We start from the raw sequence: 17,500 nt of genomic DNA on the forward strand, positions 1-17,500 counted from the left end.
TTGATTGTTGAAAGCAAAAGTATTGAGAAACGAGTCAATGGTTAATCAATGTTTAAAAGTAATTAGCACGGCTCCCGGCGTTTCCCGGGGTTTGCAGTGAAGGATAGAGTTTACATCATGCTAATAGTAACAGTGGTTTTCTTAAACCAATTACATGTTCGAAGTTTTAATTAAGACAGAAAATATTCTGCTACTTTTCTAAATTCAGCAATTACAATTGATTTGTAATTGTCGTCTGCGTGAGTTAAATATGTAAAAAACAAAAATAAAAAATATAAAGCAATAAATGAAATTGTTCAAAGTCAGATTTTTAAAGAGAAATTCCTGTACAAGTTAAGTATGACTTAAAAGACAAAACAAGAAATGAATGCAGTCAAAGTTATTATCAAAAAAAGAAATTCTGCAGCTGTAAAACGACAAATGGTTTCAACGAATCGAATTTGTTATTTAATTTAAAAAATACCAACAAAAATAATTTATGTGCTTGAACCCCATTTTTAAATACGTTCTTCACTGAAATAAAAATGTATTTTAAAAGATGTATGATGTGTCTGTATGTTCTAATGTATCTGATTTTTTAAACTTTTTTTAAATTTTTTTTACTTTTTTACTTTTTTTTACTTTTTATTTTTTTGCTTATTTATTTTTTACTTTTTTTTAACTTTTTTACTTTTACTTTTTTTTAAAAACTTTTTTACTTGTTTTACTTGTTTTATTTTTGTTTTTTTACTTATTTTTTTTACTTTTTTACTTTTTTCTTTTTTTACTTATTTTTTTAACTTTTTTTTAAAAACTTTTTTTACTTTTTCTTTTTTCACTTATTTTTTTACTTTTTTTAAAAAACTTTTTTACTTTTTCTTTTTTTTTACTTATTTAAGCACATTCCATTAAAATATTTGTAAGACAAGCATAGAAATGCAACACTCAGTTCGTTTATGAACCTAACCGATCATAGCCCCTAGTAACCTAAGATGGAATTTAAGGAAAATTTCAATGCTGTCTTTAGATTCCATGAAAAAATGTCAGTCTTATTGAAACTTATTTGAATGTCTGAATTGCTAACGCATCTAATTTCATTTATCATACTCACTATGTCTGTCTCCATTTTTTCAAACCCCATCTCTTCCGAATCGAAAAGTTGCAGTCTGATGCGAGACGGCTAAAATGATTGCATTTTTTGTCAACTGTTCTTTTATGGGTCTTTAGCCAGTTAAAATAATTTTTAAGGGGTCAAAAAAGGCTCAAAATCGAAAGAAATCAGAACTTGCCAAGCATGAGTTGACTAAAACTATTCTTATATGCATAAACAAATCGTTATACATTTTGTATATTCATGTTAGTTTATTGTTAATGAATTCAGTGGTAACGTTACAAGCTTTTTATACTACAGTTTTGCTATAGGTTTTGGTTTCGATTCTAGCTGATAGTACCCAAGCCATAATTATTTTTTTTACTTTGGAAATCACGATTACATTCGGTACTATATCATATGAAATAATCGACAGAAAATTCACTCTATAATAATATATATGAAATCTGGATAAATTAAAATATATTTAAGCATATTTTATGACTGGGCAACGCCGGGCACCCCTTCCTCGCTAGTAACACATAAATAAACATTGACTTTTATATATATACTAGTTGATTTTGTGAGCTCGCTTTTGTTTAGTAAAATTCGTTATTTGGAATCTTTTGGAATTTTTTAGAATCTGTCGGGATATTTCAGAATCTTTTAGGATCTTTCGAAATCTTTCAGAAACTTTTGGAATGTTTTGGAATCTTTTGGGATCTTTTGGAATCTTTTGGGATCTTTCAAAATCTTTTGGTATCTTTCAAAAACTTTTGAAATCCTTTGGAATTTTTTGTAATCTTTTGGAATCTTTTGAAATCTTTTGGGATCTTGTGTAAAAATAAGTATTATCTTTTAGTTTGTGCCTGAGCAATGTCCAACACGTGTGAGTAAAATCGGTCAGTATCCTTTTTAGCTGTAAATTAGATAAGCAAATTCATTGTTTTATTGTTATTCAACACTTTGGTGATCGTTTCATCAGTAGGAGGTGTGATCCTGAATGGGCTTCATACTCACTGGATTTTAACTCCTCAGATTTTTATTTGTGGGGATATTTTTATCTTATCAAAAAATCCCAGATTATTCCCGAATCGAACAGGGCTATCACAATCAAAATCCGGGCAGTGCTAAAAGGGGGGGGGAGGTCTCAACGTTATTTGCACATCGTATCTAAGTGTCTCTATCATTGAATGGCATCCATGATTGAAATTTTGTGTTCAGATCAGGAATAGACTGGAATTTATTTGTATTAAATTGATTTTTACCATTTTTTTTTATTCTGGTGTTGCTTCTCACCCATCTCCCTCGGATCAATCAAAATATTTAGCTACCTTAGAAAAGTTGACCTGGGTTCAGTTATGAATTGGGGTACGAAATGGCTTGTTTCGTTTAATATTGTTAGGACTCAGTTTCTGTGTTTCAATTTTTTGGCTTGCCGCTTTCCGTTCTGAGATTCTCGTGGCTTTGCTTCTGACTATGGAAGGCAATAATTGCTGAGGATGCAGTTAAGAAACTCAGCATCTCTATCCCATCGAAGGCCAGAGGGATAGTTGGGATAGAAGATGAGGATAATAGTCCGCAAATAAATAAACAAATAAATAAACAAACAAACAAATAAATAAATATATAAATAAATAAATAAATTACTAATCTCGAAAGGATTCCAAAAATAAAAAAAATATATATTATCGCATGTATTTTTCGGAATTGTCTGTCTATTTCTTGCTTCCTTTGTTTGTTTTACTCGTTGGTTCCCGTCAGTTCACTGTTTGGATACCTCATTGTAATACAGCTTCTTATTACAGTAGCTTCTTTCCAAGAACTGCAACTTTGTGGAACTCTTTTCTGCTGACTGTTTTCCTCCTGCCTTAGTCTTTTCAAGACTAAGGTCAATAGGCATCTGCTGTCTTTACAATAATCATCTTTCGTTATTGTTAGCACCTTACATCAATTGGCTTCACTCCTTGTCTGGAGTTATTTCCATAAAAAAATATGGTTGTAGAAAAAAATTGTGTATTTTATTAACAATTCCGTGCTTGGCATGTATGTTAAGTCATTCTCTATAATAATAATAATGCATATGTTGATTTTTTTTTTATCAAAAAGGGTTAACGGTGGAGGAGAGAAAGCATATTTTAACAGGAAATAAAAATAGAAAGATGGAACATATTACGTTCCTGAATTTTTTAGATTAGAATTGATTTTTCATATTATTTGGATTCTTCGAAGTGCTGTTCTCATCTTCAGTGTTATTCATAAAACGTCTCAGTCGATATAACCTCCGACCTTCTTCAGGTGTATCTTGTCGGACTCGGGAATCTCTCTGTCGAACTCGGGAATCTGCATGGAATATGCAAGGACCCATGTCATAGTGGATAAACTACTTGGTAAAATTCTGGGTGATTGAAGGTTCAATTTTCAGTATGGGCGATACTTAAAATACAATTGTAAATTACTTAAAACGTCTACCCAGTCATGGCTGACGGAACGAGAGCATGCTGTCTCCGTGGATTAAATAAAGAGTTCCGTTTGAAATTCTGTGCAGATTGTTGAGTTTGACAAAAAGATTCTTGACTTCGACAAGATACACCTGAAGAAGGTTGGAGGTTACATCGGCCGAAACGTTGTGAAAACAACACTCCCGGTGAAAACAGTAGTCTGAAGAATCCAAATGATATAACTAGCAGAGAGACTCAATGTTGCTCGGGATTGAATGATTATTAATGAATGTTTTACATGCCCATATTTTTTTTATTCTCATCGAAATCGAAGACATTGCCCATTTTTCAATTAAATTGATTGATTGCCTGCTCTAGTTGGGGACCCATCGTGGTGCACTAGGAGGAAGCCTCTCCACAGTGACTTAGTCCACAATACATTATAGTCTATATTGCACTGTAGAGAACCTACTGTTGATTTTATAAAATTATTTTTATACATAATGGTTTGAATTAAAATTTAAAATGAAAAGGTCAAGTATCATGCTTCAATTGTGCTCTAAACAGAAACATTCAATTCTAATACACCCCTATCATATCCGAGAACCTATTTTTGATTTTATAGGCTTGGAATTACTACTTGTGCGGTGATAATGGCTTGAATTTAAGTTTAAAATGAAAAAGTCAAGTATCATGGTGCAATTGTGCTTTAAACAGAAACATTCATTTCAAATGTGTCCTTGTCATATCAAAGAACTTATTGTTGATTTTATATGTCAGGCTTTTCAGCTTGTGTAGTAATAAAACTTCTCAAACGCACTTGTGATGTTAGGCTGTGTAAGGTGTTAACTTTGATCAAAATCACCTGTTCCTTCTTTCATCAGATTATTTCAATTATCAATTATCGATACTTACTGAAGACATTCCGATACAAAACCTAACTAAGAGCACTGCCAAGCACATAAAGTACTTTCATTGAAAATTTTATAAAAAAACTCATCCATTTTAGAGTCCCTTAAAGAACTCTCTCTCTCTCTCTCTCTCTCTCTCTCTCTCTCACTCACTCACTCACTCACTCACTCACTCACTCACTCACACACACACACACACACACACACACACAAGTACTTCCACTGGATCATCTGTAAAGAATTAAACATCCAATGTAGCAGCAAATCCTGGGAACATCAACCTGAAAGAACAGTTGGAAATGACTTCTATAACATACATTACGACCATGTCATCCCTACAGCCACCTACTTTGAAAATGCTGCTGCCAAGCCTGACATAGTTATAGGGAATAAATCAGAGAGTTGCAACCTTGGTTGAAGTGAGTGTCCCTAATGATGGAGGTCTGAACAGAGCTGAAAGGGAGAAACAGACCAAATATCAATGTCTCATGTTTGATATGAAAAGAAACTGGAATCTTAAGGAAATATCAATCATACCAGTTATTATAGGTGCCACAGGGCTTATGAAGAAGAACCTGAAGTCCTACCTAACTAATATTCCTGGTGAACCAAGTGCAAAAGAGATCCAGATACTTGCACTTAAGGGAACCGCGAAGATACTAAAAAGAGCTCTCGGTTGGTTTCAATAAAAAGTTGTTGGCAGCTGGTTTGGCTGCCCCACACCCAGCGTTACAATCTTCAAAGGAAGAAAATTAAACACACACACACACACACACACACACACACACACACACACACACACACACACACACACACACACACACACACACACACACACACACAAAGTTCCTTTTATATAGTAGAAACTTCGTGGGTGGTATTTTATTTGGGTCTGTACTATACCACGCCAATCAGCAGTTATCCCCTCCCCCCAAAAGCATTTATTGATCGACTGTTAATGGGTGTTTCTTGGATGGCTGGGGTATGACCTCTCACTGGAACACATCCACCTTGTCAAATGACTGGACATGGCCTGCTAAATATTGACCTTTATTTTGCAGCTGAATAATGTCCAACATGTTCCGGTAAAGTTAGCAAGTGTCGTTTTTTTTCCTTTTCTAGTTACAAATAAGACAGGCAAATTCATTTGCTGATTGTGTCCAGTCAGACTTGCATAAACAGAAGCGCGGATATCGATCAGTGACTGATTAATTTTTTCCCCATTTTTCCTTTTTCTTTTTTTTTTTTTTTACTTTCGATGATGATGATGCTTTTGACTCGACTGTCAACGTCAACGTATCCGTTGTAATTGCATCAGTTTCGTTAATTTTATTTTCTTCTCTCCGATGTCTTGTGTTCACATTTTTTTTTCTTTTATTCAATCAATTTCGCTTGATTTTGTTTTGAAAGTTGTCCGTAATTATATTTGTCTTGCCCGTCACTGATTATCTTAATTTTCTGTCTTACGACACAATTTCTTCTTATTACTCGATTGCAGTTGGCTGAATTATCTCAGTAGCGGACGTTGCGCGACTTGCAAATCATCTGCAATCTGTCCGAATCTCCTTTCAACATATTTGCACCCAACCTGAAAATATTTGCACCCGACCTGAAAATATTTGCACCCAACCTGAAAATGTTTGTATCAATTACGCTCTCTTCGGTTCTTCCTTGCCCGATTAGCTTGATCACGTCCAGCTATTCAGATATGTAATGGGTGCATATCGTGCATCCTGTTTCTGTCTATTTTGTGTCAATTTCTAATACCGATTAAGGCTGTCTATTTCCAATTCTTACTATGTCTGTTTGTGTCAGATTCGATTGTCTATACTTGTCTTTCTATCTCTGATTTTGTTGATATCTGTCTTCAATAACACTGTCTGCGCCTGTCTGTCACTGATAACACTGTGTCTGCTTCCACTAACACTGTGTTTGTTCTAATAAAACTGCCTTCCAATAACATTGTCAGCGTTTGCTTCCAAAAACATTGTCTGCGTCTGTAACATTTTTTTAAAAAATTAAACAATTTATTTACTTAATTGTTTATTTGTAAACAATTATCCTCATCTTCTAGTTGTTGTTCTGTGGCACAGTGGATAGAGATGTTAAATCTTTACGTTTCCAAGTGAGCATGGTCTGAAGATATCGAGTTCAATCCTACCTAAAGTCGGTCAGAGGCTTAGTTGCTCAAAACGTGGTGAGACGACAACAACTATCAAAGACAGTAATTACTGAGGATATGGTTAAGAGACTCAAAATTCCTATCTCGTCGCGGTTTACCACCTGACGTAGGACAGGGGAATAGTTGGTCGAAACGTTGTGAGACAACAACGATACAGATAAGGATAATAGTCCGCAAAAAATTACATAAAATATATAAATTACATATAAATTACATATAAATTACATAAAATATATAAATTACATAAAATATATAAATTACATATAAATTACATAAAATATATAAATAACATGTAACATGTTTATTCAGCTCGAAAACCATACAGTGTTTACCGATGTATTGGAACATTCAAGATGGCGTCTGATTCTCTCTTTAACACGGTAAGTGTGGGAAAAGATGTTATAAATAAAAAACCGGATAAAATACTGTTAAAAACTCGCTCAATATATGTTAACATATATTCGGTCAATATAGGTTGACATATATTCGCTCAATATAGGTTGACATATATTCGGCGGGGTTTTAATAGTATTTTGTATAGTTTTTTTTATTTATAACACCTTTTTCCAAACTTACGGTGTTAAAGAGGGTGTGAGACGCCATCTTGAATTTTCGAATACATCGGTAAACACTGTATGTTTTTCGAGCTGAATAAATATGTTACATTGAATAAAAACACAAAATATATATCCAGTTTGGCAGAAAAGTAACTTATCTTGCCTTTGATAACATTTATTTGTTATATATTTGTTTTTTGACAACTTTTTCGAATCTATGTGTACAGTAATACAAACCCAAATAATTTATTTACTGTTGTTGAGTTGAGGAAATTTATTTGAACAAAATCTGCACTTTCTTTTAAACTCGCCATTTGTTTCCGCAGAGTGTCTTGGGGAAGAAGTGGAGGCGGAGGCTGAGGCCGATGTTGAGGTTGAAAAGCAGGTGGAGCCATTAAAACTGCTCAAGTCTCCTTCAAAAGAAGGCAAGAAAAAGAAGATAAGGAGAAGAAAGAAGTGAGTTATTTAATTTGTTTTCGTTTTTTTTTTTTTAATTTTTTTTTTTACTTCCGTTTTCTGCTGACCATTCTGCTTCATGGTGAATGCCCTGGAAAAGTCCCTTCTGATCAATGTTTACAAGTTTTAAAATAAGAAAACTAACTCTGCTCCCCCCCCCCCCCCAGAATAACAGAATATTTTAAAACTGGTAAACATTAATCAGAAGGGACTTTTCCAGGGCATTCATCATGTAGCAGAACTGGAAGTAAAAAAAAAAACAAAAAAAACTTGTGGATAACCTTTCTTTAATTGAAGATGTCATTTTATTTTTATTTCTTACTAGTGTTTCCCCGGTAATAAATGAAATGAGAGCCGCCTGTGTACTCGTATTCTCACCCCTCGTCCATGGGTGTTATATCTGCAATTTTGTCTTGGTGGAAAATCTAAGCCTTTCTCAATGCAGATAACATCTAGTGAGATTAAGACACGATTAGTGCAAACGCTAAAGAGTAAATGTCTAAAATAGCTACCCTGCTTCATTGAGATTTGCTCCTTTCCTCATATCCAAAATCAAGTTAGTTTTCACAGGAACGTGTTAAATCAAAGTATTTTCAACGAATGAAAATCGTTTTAATCCCCACCCCCAAAATGACAAGTTTATGTCAAATTAACCAAATCTATAAAAATGGTGAACTGCTCGATGAGATCAGATTTCTCCAAATTGAAAATCAAAGTCTTTAACAATGCAAAATTCTTTCATTTGCTTCTTTTATTTTGTCCTTTAGTCCTCACATTCAATGAGCAATGTTTCTGACAAAAGAAGGAGAATTGTTATTTTCTGGGTTTGAATCTATACATCTAACGCTTATTGTTGGCAATTTTTTGACATAGTATTTTTTCAGCTCTTTATATCAAGTGGCTTCATTTCTTGTCCGGAGCAATTTCCATAAAACAAGGGAAACAATAAATAAAACTTCGCTATCTTAGAAATGGGAAGAAAGTTAATGTCTATTGGATCTTATTTTTTTATAGCTCCTTACATCAAGTGGCTTCATGCCTTGTCTTGAACGATTTCCAAATAAGGTAAACATAATAATAAATATAAAACCCTCATCTTAAAAATTGAGAGAGAGGTAATTTCTGTTGGGTTAAATTTATTTTTTTAGCTTCTTAGATCAATTGGCTTCATGCCTTGTCTGGAGCAATTTCCACTAAAAAAAAAAAAAAGAAAAATTCTTTTTACTTTAATCTTTAATTTTTTGGAATAAAACTCCATCTTCAGAGTGACCAGTATTATTTTATATTAAAAAATAAATAAACTTATTTTTTTTATGTAATTCATGTTATGGGTATCATTAGCGGTGTTGTCTTGGTGGTTTATTGAAAATCAAAACCTTTTTCAATTCCGATAACATTCATAATACAAAGGATAATAACAAAAAAATTTAGGGGATTCAACAGAGAAGCCAACAAAAAAAAAAAGCGGGGGGGGGGGGGGTAAAAATCCAAATATCTAATAACACGGTGACACTTATTGGGCGGATTTCTATCAGTATTTTATTTATTTTTGACTTTTAAACCATTATTGACACTCCAAAGATGGAATGTTCTTGTTGGGCATGTTGTTGTCGGTTTAACTTACGAACTCGACATTATTTGTTTTTCAAACTGAATAAACGCTTTAAAATAAGTTAAAACACTATTTGCACTAATAACAATTACTGCAATATTGTCCCATTGGCTACTGTACACTCATTAACTCTTATCCTCGAGTGGCCTTAAGGCTTTGATAAGTGGTGACTCCTTTGTGAAAAAAAAAAAAAACTTATCCAGATAGGTAGAAGAGTAACTTATCTTACCTTTGGTAACATTTATATGTTGTGTATTTGAGTTTCTTCTCTGCTAAATCTTCAAAGTTTGTTTAGATTTTTAAAAATTTTGATTTTAAATCTAACACAATACTGGTCACCTTGAAAATGGAAACAATTTCATTGACAAAGGCTTCGACCCCCCCCCCAGCCATGTCAAACCCCTAACAATATCTTATGAAGAGATTAGGCGGCTAGAGAATGCCCCTCCTTCAACTGATATGGGAATCTCCCATTCTGGGGCTTTCCTTCCCGGTTCATAAATATCATGGCACTAATGGAAAACACTCCAACCACCCGAGAACAAGAATGGGGGGATCAAAAGTCGCCATGACTAGATGAGGCTACAAAACTGATCCAACCATCCGCAAATGTAGAGAGAAAAACCATACAAGAAAACACTGACTTGTCTATCCTTGAGCGCCCAAACGGTGCAGCTGGAGAGAGCCTGAAGAGTACTCTACTATTGAAAAGGACTGCTTTAAAATAATGGGAAACTGTTATATAACCGCATGCTTCAAAGACAAGCAAGAAAGAAGAACCCCCTTTTTTTTTACAAAGGAGTCACCACTTATCAAGGCCCGGATGCCACTCAAGGATAAGGGCTAATGAGTGTACAGTAGTCAATAGGAAAATGTCATAGTAATCGTTAGTAGTGGAAATTTGGTAAATTGGATTACTTAAGGAGACGGCTTATCAAGAACTTGTTTACATTGGACTTGAAGACGACCATATTGTAGTCAGTTAGAAAGCAGGAAAATGGAACAGAGTTTTACGGGCCTGCAGTTCTAAGAAAGAAACTTTGTTCATGGAATGTACATTTAGGTTTAGGCACAGTAGGGGAAATTATTGATAGTGGTTTCAGTTAGACGAGTGTTTTTCATGAAAGTTTGGCTGGGAGGGGGACCATAGATTGGAGCTCAGATGACGCAAAAATAACAATAAAGCAGAGACAGGCTCACAACGTGTCTTCTGGGGGAAAGAAGTTGCAGAGAAGAGGAAAGGGCATTCTTCACTAGGCTACAAAGTCTATTTTGAATTCTGTCAAGGCAGGATAAGCTGCTCTAAGCAGCACTTGCCCAGATGTGGCAACAGTACTCCATCCTTTAACATACCTGGCTCTTATACAGGTAAAGAATTGCATCAGCAGTGAGATATTTACTGGAACAGTAGAACGATCCCACCAATTTTTTCAGCAGCCTTGGCAACAGATTTGATGTACGTGTTCTATCTACCTATTAATGCTTTGAAATGAATAACTTGTCTTTTTAAGATACTAGCACATCTGCTGCTTCGTCATTTGACAAGCAGAATTTGAATTTATGGCCACCAAGACCGTTGTGGTTGTTATCGGTAACGTTGTCTTGGTGACTACAAATGTGGATACACCCCCCCCCATACACACACACACACACAAATGTGGATACACACCCACACACACACACACACACACACACACACACACACACACACACACAACCCCCCCCACAAATGTGGATACCCCCCACTACCCACACCCAGACCCCCCACACACGCACACGCACACACACACACACACACAAATGTGGATACCCCCCACCCACACATACACACACACAAATGTGGATACACCCCCACACACCCACCACCCACACCCAGACCCCCCCCCACACACACGCACACACAAATGTGGATACCCCCCCCACACACACAAATGTGGATACACCCCCCCACACACACATTATGAAAGACAGAGATAATGCATTCATATAATCAGAGTTGTGTAAAAGAAAGCTGTTTGGAGAAATCTAATTTGTAATGCAATATCTGGGTTGGTTTACCTACCACTAGCTTCTCCGTCTTGGACGGAGTATAAAAATAATTTCCAACATAATAAGTACCATACTGTATACCAAGCTTCATATTCTGTCACATCACTGCCAGGTTGCATCCATGTGCTTATTTTATAAATACTTGCACGAAATGTATTCTAATGAACTCGTACTTGCATCAATGAAACGGAAATATCCCTGACCCACCCCAATAGTTACTAAATCCCACCCGTTCATTGAAGAAGTCCAAAGACGCTGGAAGACTTTCTACCCTGTCTTCTTTTCTGTGACCACTTGCGTTTCTATTTTTTTTTTTTTCATGGAAATCGCTCTAGACAAGGCATGTAGCCACTTGATGTAAAGAGCTAAAAATAAAATACTACTTCAACGTCAAAAAGTTGCCAATGAGAAGTGTTCAATGGAATAGATTCTGATCCAGAAAACAACAATTCTTCCCTCGTCGTCAGAAACATCGTTCATGGAATGTGAGGACTAAAGGACAAAATAAGGGAAGCGAGAGTTACAAGGCTGACGAAAGTAAACCAAACATACATTTTGTACTTGCATAAATTCGTTTCCTGTTACCTGTTTTCCTCCGACAATACCAACAGGCAGAAATTTAAATGTAAGGTAAAAAAATATCTTGCTCCCTAACTCCCCATCCAGATTGCCTCCTATAAATCTGCCCTCTATTACAGTAGTTCCTTACGCTTCAGTAACAATATACCTTGTTTGAATAGAACAAAAATAAAAAGGAGATAATTATAATAGGAGATTTCTATCTTTAGCAATATCCGTTTGAAGTTAGCGGTTGAAAGATTATCACAAATAAAACTTATTATTTGGATTCTTCAGACTATTGTTCTCATCTTGAGTGCCATTTTCACAACGTTTCGGTCGATGTAACCTCCGACTTTCTTCAGGTGTATCTTGTTTATCTAACTCGGGAATATTTCTGCCGAACTCAGGAATTTGGACACCCTTTATTTACTTCACGCGATTAGCATGCTCTTGTTCCGTCAGCCATGACTGGATAGAGGTTCTAAGTAATACGCGGTTGTATTTTTCGGTCGCCCACACTGAGGATTGAACCTTCAACCTTCAGGAGAATATCACTTTTACAATTGATTTTTTTTCCAACTATTCTAACCAGAACAATTCAGAAACGTAATATAAAACTTAGTTAAGCTTAATTGTTTGACATGTCCACGTAATAAGAGAAAAGAAAGGATTCGTTAAGTTTTTGTTTAATATTTATGCATTATAAATTAAGGCACATTGACTCCTGTTGATTCTCTGTTTGCGTTGCGTGATATTTGTTTTATGGAAATCGCTCCAGACAAGACATTAAGCCACTTAATATAAGGAGTTAAAAACAAAATGTTTAAATACTATAAGGTCAAAAACTAACCAACGATAGATTCCGATCCAGAAACTAATAATTTTTACCTCTTTGACAGAAACAACGCCCATGGAATTTAATGACAGAGGACAAAATAAAGGAAGCGAAGCATTTCATTCGATCAACCTGGGACGCTTATGTCAAAAACAACAAGAAGCAACCGATTTTAATTTAGACAAACTGGCATACTGTTTTTTTTTTGGTTTTTTAATTTTTATATTTTTATGTTCTTTTTTCTATCATTTTTTTTTTTCTATTTTTTTTTGTTTTGGTTTTGACGGACTGAAATTTTAGGGAATTTATTTTTTTATAAACATTTACTATTTAAAAAAAAAAATTATTATTTAAAAAAAAAAATACAAAAACATTGGTTATTTGGTAGTTTGATATTGTTTTTTTTTTTGTTTTTTTAATAGAAATCGCCCCAGACAAGGCATTAAGCCACTTGATATAAAGAACTAATAAAAAAAAAAAAACACTGTTTAAATGCTGTAAGGTCAAAAACCGACCAACAATAAGTCTAAGATGGATAGATTCCAACCCAGAAACTAACAATTCTTCCTCCTTTTGTCAGAAACAAGATCACTCCACTGCTCCAGTAGGTATCTCATTGCCGATGCAATCCTCTATCTGTATAAGAGCTAGGTAGGCCCTAAAATGGAGTACTGCTGCCACATCTGAGCAAGAGCTGCTTGGCGCGCCCTATCCAGTCTTGATAGAGTTCAAAACTGGCTTGTAAACCTAATAGGTGATGTTCTTTTTCTCTTCCCTACAACTTCCTTCTCACAGAAGAGACGCTGCTAGCTGTCTCTGCTCTATCGTTATTTTCATAGCAAGTGCTCGTCTGAGCTCCGATTTATGGTCTCCCCTCCCCAAACTTTCACAAAAACACTCGACTAGCTAAAACCACTATATGCGATTTCCCCCACTCTCTATCTGTGCCTGCTTCTAAACACAGATTCCATGAACAAAGCTTCTTTCCCAGAACTGCCCGCCTGTAGAACACTGTTTCGCTGGCCTGCTTCCCGGTTAAGTACAACATGGTAGCCTTCAAATCCAATGTAAACAAGTTCTTGTTGAGCCGTTCCCATAAATAATCAAAATCTTCCTGATTCACACCATTAACGATGACTACACTGTCAACTTTCATTCGTTAATTATTAATCGAGGATAAGGATTAGTAATACTAGAAAACGTCTCAACTTACCAATATCCTATATCCATACAAAGCCACCATTCGCCCATGCATTGAGCATTGGGCTGGTGCACCAACCACAAGTCTCTCCCTAGAGCATATAACCTATTAGGTCCCACACCATCTACCGAGCACCAGCCCCTGTCCCATCACTCCTACTTTGCATTCCTGTGTCTGTTTTACAAGTACTTCAACAGAATGTACTCCGACGAACTTGCTGCACTTGTTCCCTTTCAATGTAAATACCTCTAACCAACCTAATATGTAGCAAAATCCCACCTCTTCACTGTAGAGGTTACTGGGTGCCGGAAAGCTTTCTACTCTAATAGTTTCTTTTCTTGAACCTCTGGCTTTGGAATTCTCGCCTTGCTTCCTATTTCTCCTGACTGTATCAACATGTACAAATTTAAATGCAATGTGAACAAACGTCTCGCTGCACAACTCCCCATTTATGGTGCCCTTACAAATCTGGTGCCTAATTGTTTTAGATGAATAAAAATAACAAAAATCACAAAAAAACAAAACAAAAAAACAACTTTTATTTAACTCTTTTCTTTACCCCAAACAAGGCATATAGGAACTGTAGGGAGTTGAACAGCAAGATGTCTGTTCACATTATACCTAAACTTCTGCATGTTTATACAGTCAGGGAAGCAGGAAACAGGGAGGGAATTCCAAAGTCTAGCAGACCGAAGGAAGAAACTCTTAGAATAGATTTTCCGGCATATAGGACCCTCAACAGTGAAGAGGTGGAATTTTGCTGCTTATTGGGTTAGTCAGGAGTATATACGTCATGGGAGGAACAAATGCTATAAGTTCACAAGAGCACATAACATTCATGATAAACATTTCATTCATTATTTCGTTGTAACTATGAAACAAAAACTTTTGCCTTTATTCATATTTCTACTTATATATAAAAGGCATTTTGTCTGTGTGTCTGTCTTGAGTTTGTTCCCTACGGACGCCAAAACGGATAGATCAATTTTTTTAAAAATTTCACACAAATGTACTTTATGTATCCGGGAGTGTTCTTAAATAGGTTTTGTATCGGAATATCTTTTGATAACTATCAGAAATCAACATATAAAAGCAACAGTAGGTTCTTTGATATGACAGGGGTATGTCCGAAATGAAGAGCACAATTGAACCATGATACTTGAAGCTTCCTCGAAGTATACTGTGGTGGGTCCCTCGACTAGAACAGGCAATTGATTGATTTGATTGAAAAATGGGCGACTTCACCGATTTCGATGGCAATAATGTATTGGAAGTGTAGATCATTTTTGTTCATCTTTATTCAATACTGGACAACGTCGAGTCGCCCTGCTAGTAGATAGATAAACATTAATACAACTTAGGTAATGTTAATACAAATTCATTTATCTTTTATATATGACAATAAAGAAAGGAATATGAAATCGATTTGGCCGGCCAATGATCTTAGGAGGGAGGGTAAAAGTTTTTAAAAACTTTACAATGTAGAAATGGATCGCAACTTGTTGAAAATGAAGCCAGTCTCCCTAAAGTAACAGCCGACAAAGAACATTTGTCCAGGAAATAATACATAGTTCTAAATAGAACTATATTATTTTATTTCGGACTATTATCCTCATCTTTTTTATAGTTGTTGTTTTTAACGATGTTTCGACCAACTATTCCTCTGGCCTTCATCAGGTTCTTAACTGTGACGAGATAGGAATGCTGAATCTTCAGTAATTACTGCCTTCCATAGTTTTTGTTGTCTCACCACGTTTTGGACAAGTAAGCCTCTGGCCGGCATTGGGTAGGATTGAAACCGCTATCTTCAGACAATGCTCACCTGGAACTGTAGAGATTCAACGTCTCTATCCACTGCGCCACAGGCCCTTAAGATGCAAGTTGGATTTTTTGCTCTTATAAATCCAAGTTTTTTTGCTATCTGATCTTCCATTGTCGAGTTCGTACTGAATGGTATATATTATTTGATTATCGGAATTCTGTTTTTAGATGAGTAATTTGTACATTTTATTTATTTATTTTTTTTTAACTATTATCCTCATCTTTTTATAGTTGTTGTTTTTAACAATGCTTCGGCCAACTATTCTTCTGGTCTTCGTCAGGTTGTTAACCGCGACGGGATAGGAATGCTGAATCTTCAACTGTATCTTCAGTAATTACTGCCTTCCATAGTTGTTGTCATCGCGCCATGTTTTTGGCCAATAAAGCCCCCCCCCCTAAAATAACAGCCGATTAGGAACATTTGTCCAGGAAATAATACATAGTTCTAAATAGAAGTATATTAGATTAAAAACAAAACAATAATTGAAATTGCAAAATAATATGCCAGACAGTTAAGCTTACATATTAGATCGCATAAAGTTAAGTCGACTCTTGCAGGTCGCACATAACTTTATAGATATTGAATGAAGTTTGGTCTCGATAAATATGCCAAGTGCCCCATCAGAGTTGGGAAGAAGATTCAAATGGAAAACGTAGTTTGATGATGATACTGACATAAAGGACTTAGAAGAGCAGGAACAATACAATTATCTTGACATAGAAGAGGAACAATTCAACTTGGTATTTATTTGCTCCCCCACCGAGCAAATAAGGCACAAGGCCGATTTTTAATGTGAGTAGTGAAGGGGAAGAAATGGGGACCAGCTCCCCGGGGAGAAGGGTAGCTGGATAGTGACAGTTGGTATGAAGGGTTGCCCCTACATTGACCAAGATCTTATATGTGGGGTTGCCCCCACATATGGTCTTTGCTTGCAGTATCTGCCGGAAGAGATACTACACTTTGATCCCAGCCTGAAGGCCAAGAACCGGCGCGATTGCCAGGAAAATAGAAAGGGGACAAAAAAAAAACAAAAAAAAACTGGCAGTGTCAAACCGCCCTCTTATCAATACAACACAGGAAAGTCTTTTTTCCTTTCTTTCCTCAACTTGCAATAAATCCTCGTGTATTCGACATTGTCTTCCACCGTTCGTTCTCATTCTAAACCGTCCAACAAAAAACTACATTCAACCCCCCATGCTTTAGAATTTGTCTGATTTAACAGTTACCAATTGTGTACATATGCAAATTAATGGCATACGTCCATCAATGAGCGCCCTCTAAAATTATGCACGTCTTTTCTACATTTTCTGTTGGCATTTTACAGGCTAAGCAAACACAAGGTCGTTTGCGAGTGATGGATTCTGTTACAGAGGAAAAATGTGCAGAGAAAATTTGCAAATAATATGTGTGCCGTATCAGGAAAATTTGTAAAACACAGTTTACAAACAAAAACACGGAAACTACCATTAACGAACTAGTCATGGCTGCGATAATATACAGCTTTATCATTGTTGACTGGTCACAAAAGGACATTAATAGACTTGTGAGACTAACCGTAGCCCTCGGCGCAAGAGGGTCCGTGTGTGCCTGGCGTGTGGGGTGGTGGCTGATCCTGTGGTCGGGGCAGCGGAAGAAAGAGTTTCAAGATGGCGCCTGCCTGCTTTTATTAGAGACGGAATCTCGCAGGATCGCAAATTAGCTAGGCCATCTTGAGGAATAAAAATCGGTCCATTGGAGGTGCGAGGCAGTCGGGTTCTGACGTTCGTGGCGATTAGTACAGTGACCGTTGGGTTCCGTTTCTATT

General features: G+C 35.9%; 1 protein-coding gene across 2 annotated transcripts in view; it reads left to right on the forward strand.

The window, feature by feature from the left end:
* LOC145249560 (tubulin polyglutamylase ttll6-like) overlaps positions 1-17,500 on the forward strand; it is a 351,054-nt gene that overhangs the window by 124,017 nt on the left and 209,537 nt on the right. For both annotated transcript variants that reach the window (XM_080111234.1, XM_080111235.1), the window contains exon 3: positions 7,487-7,616. In XM_080111234.1, coding sequence (XP_079967360.1) covers positions 7,487-7,616 — 130 coding nt within the window. The remainder of the gene's footprint in view (positions 1-7,486; positions 7,617-17,500) is intronic.

This window comes from Euprymna scolopes, chromosome 28 (assembly GCF_053919585.1).
Source record: "Euprymna scolopes isolate OS-2025 chromosome 28, ASM5391958v1, whole genome shotgun sequence".
Taxonomy (NCBI): Eukaryota; Metazoa; Mollusca; class Cephalopoda; order Sepiida; family Sepiolidae; genus Euprymna; species Euprymna scolopes.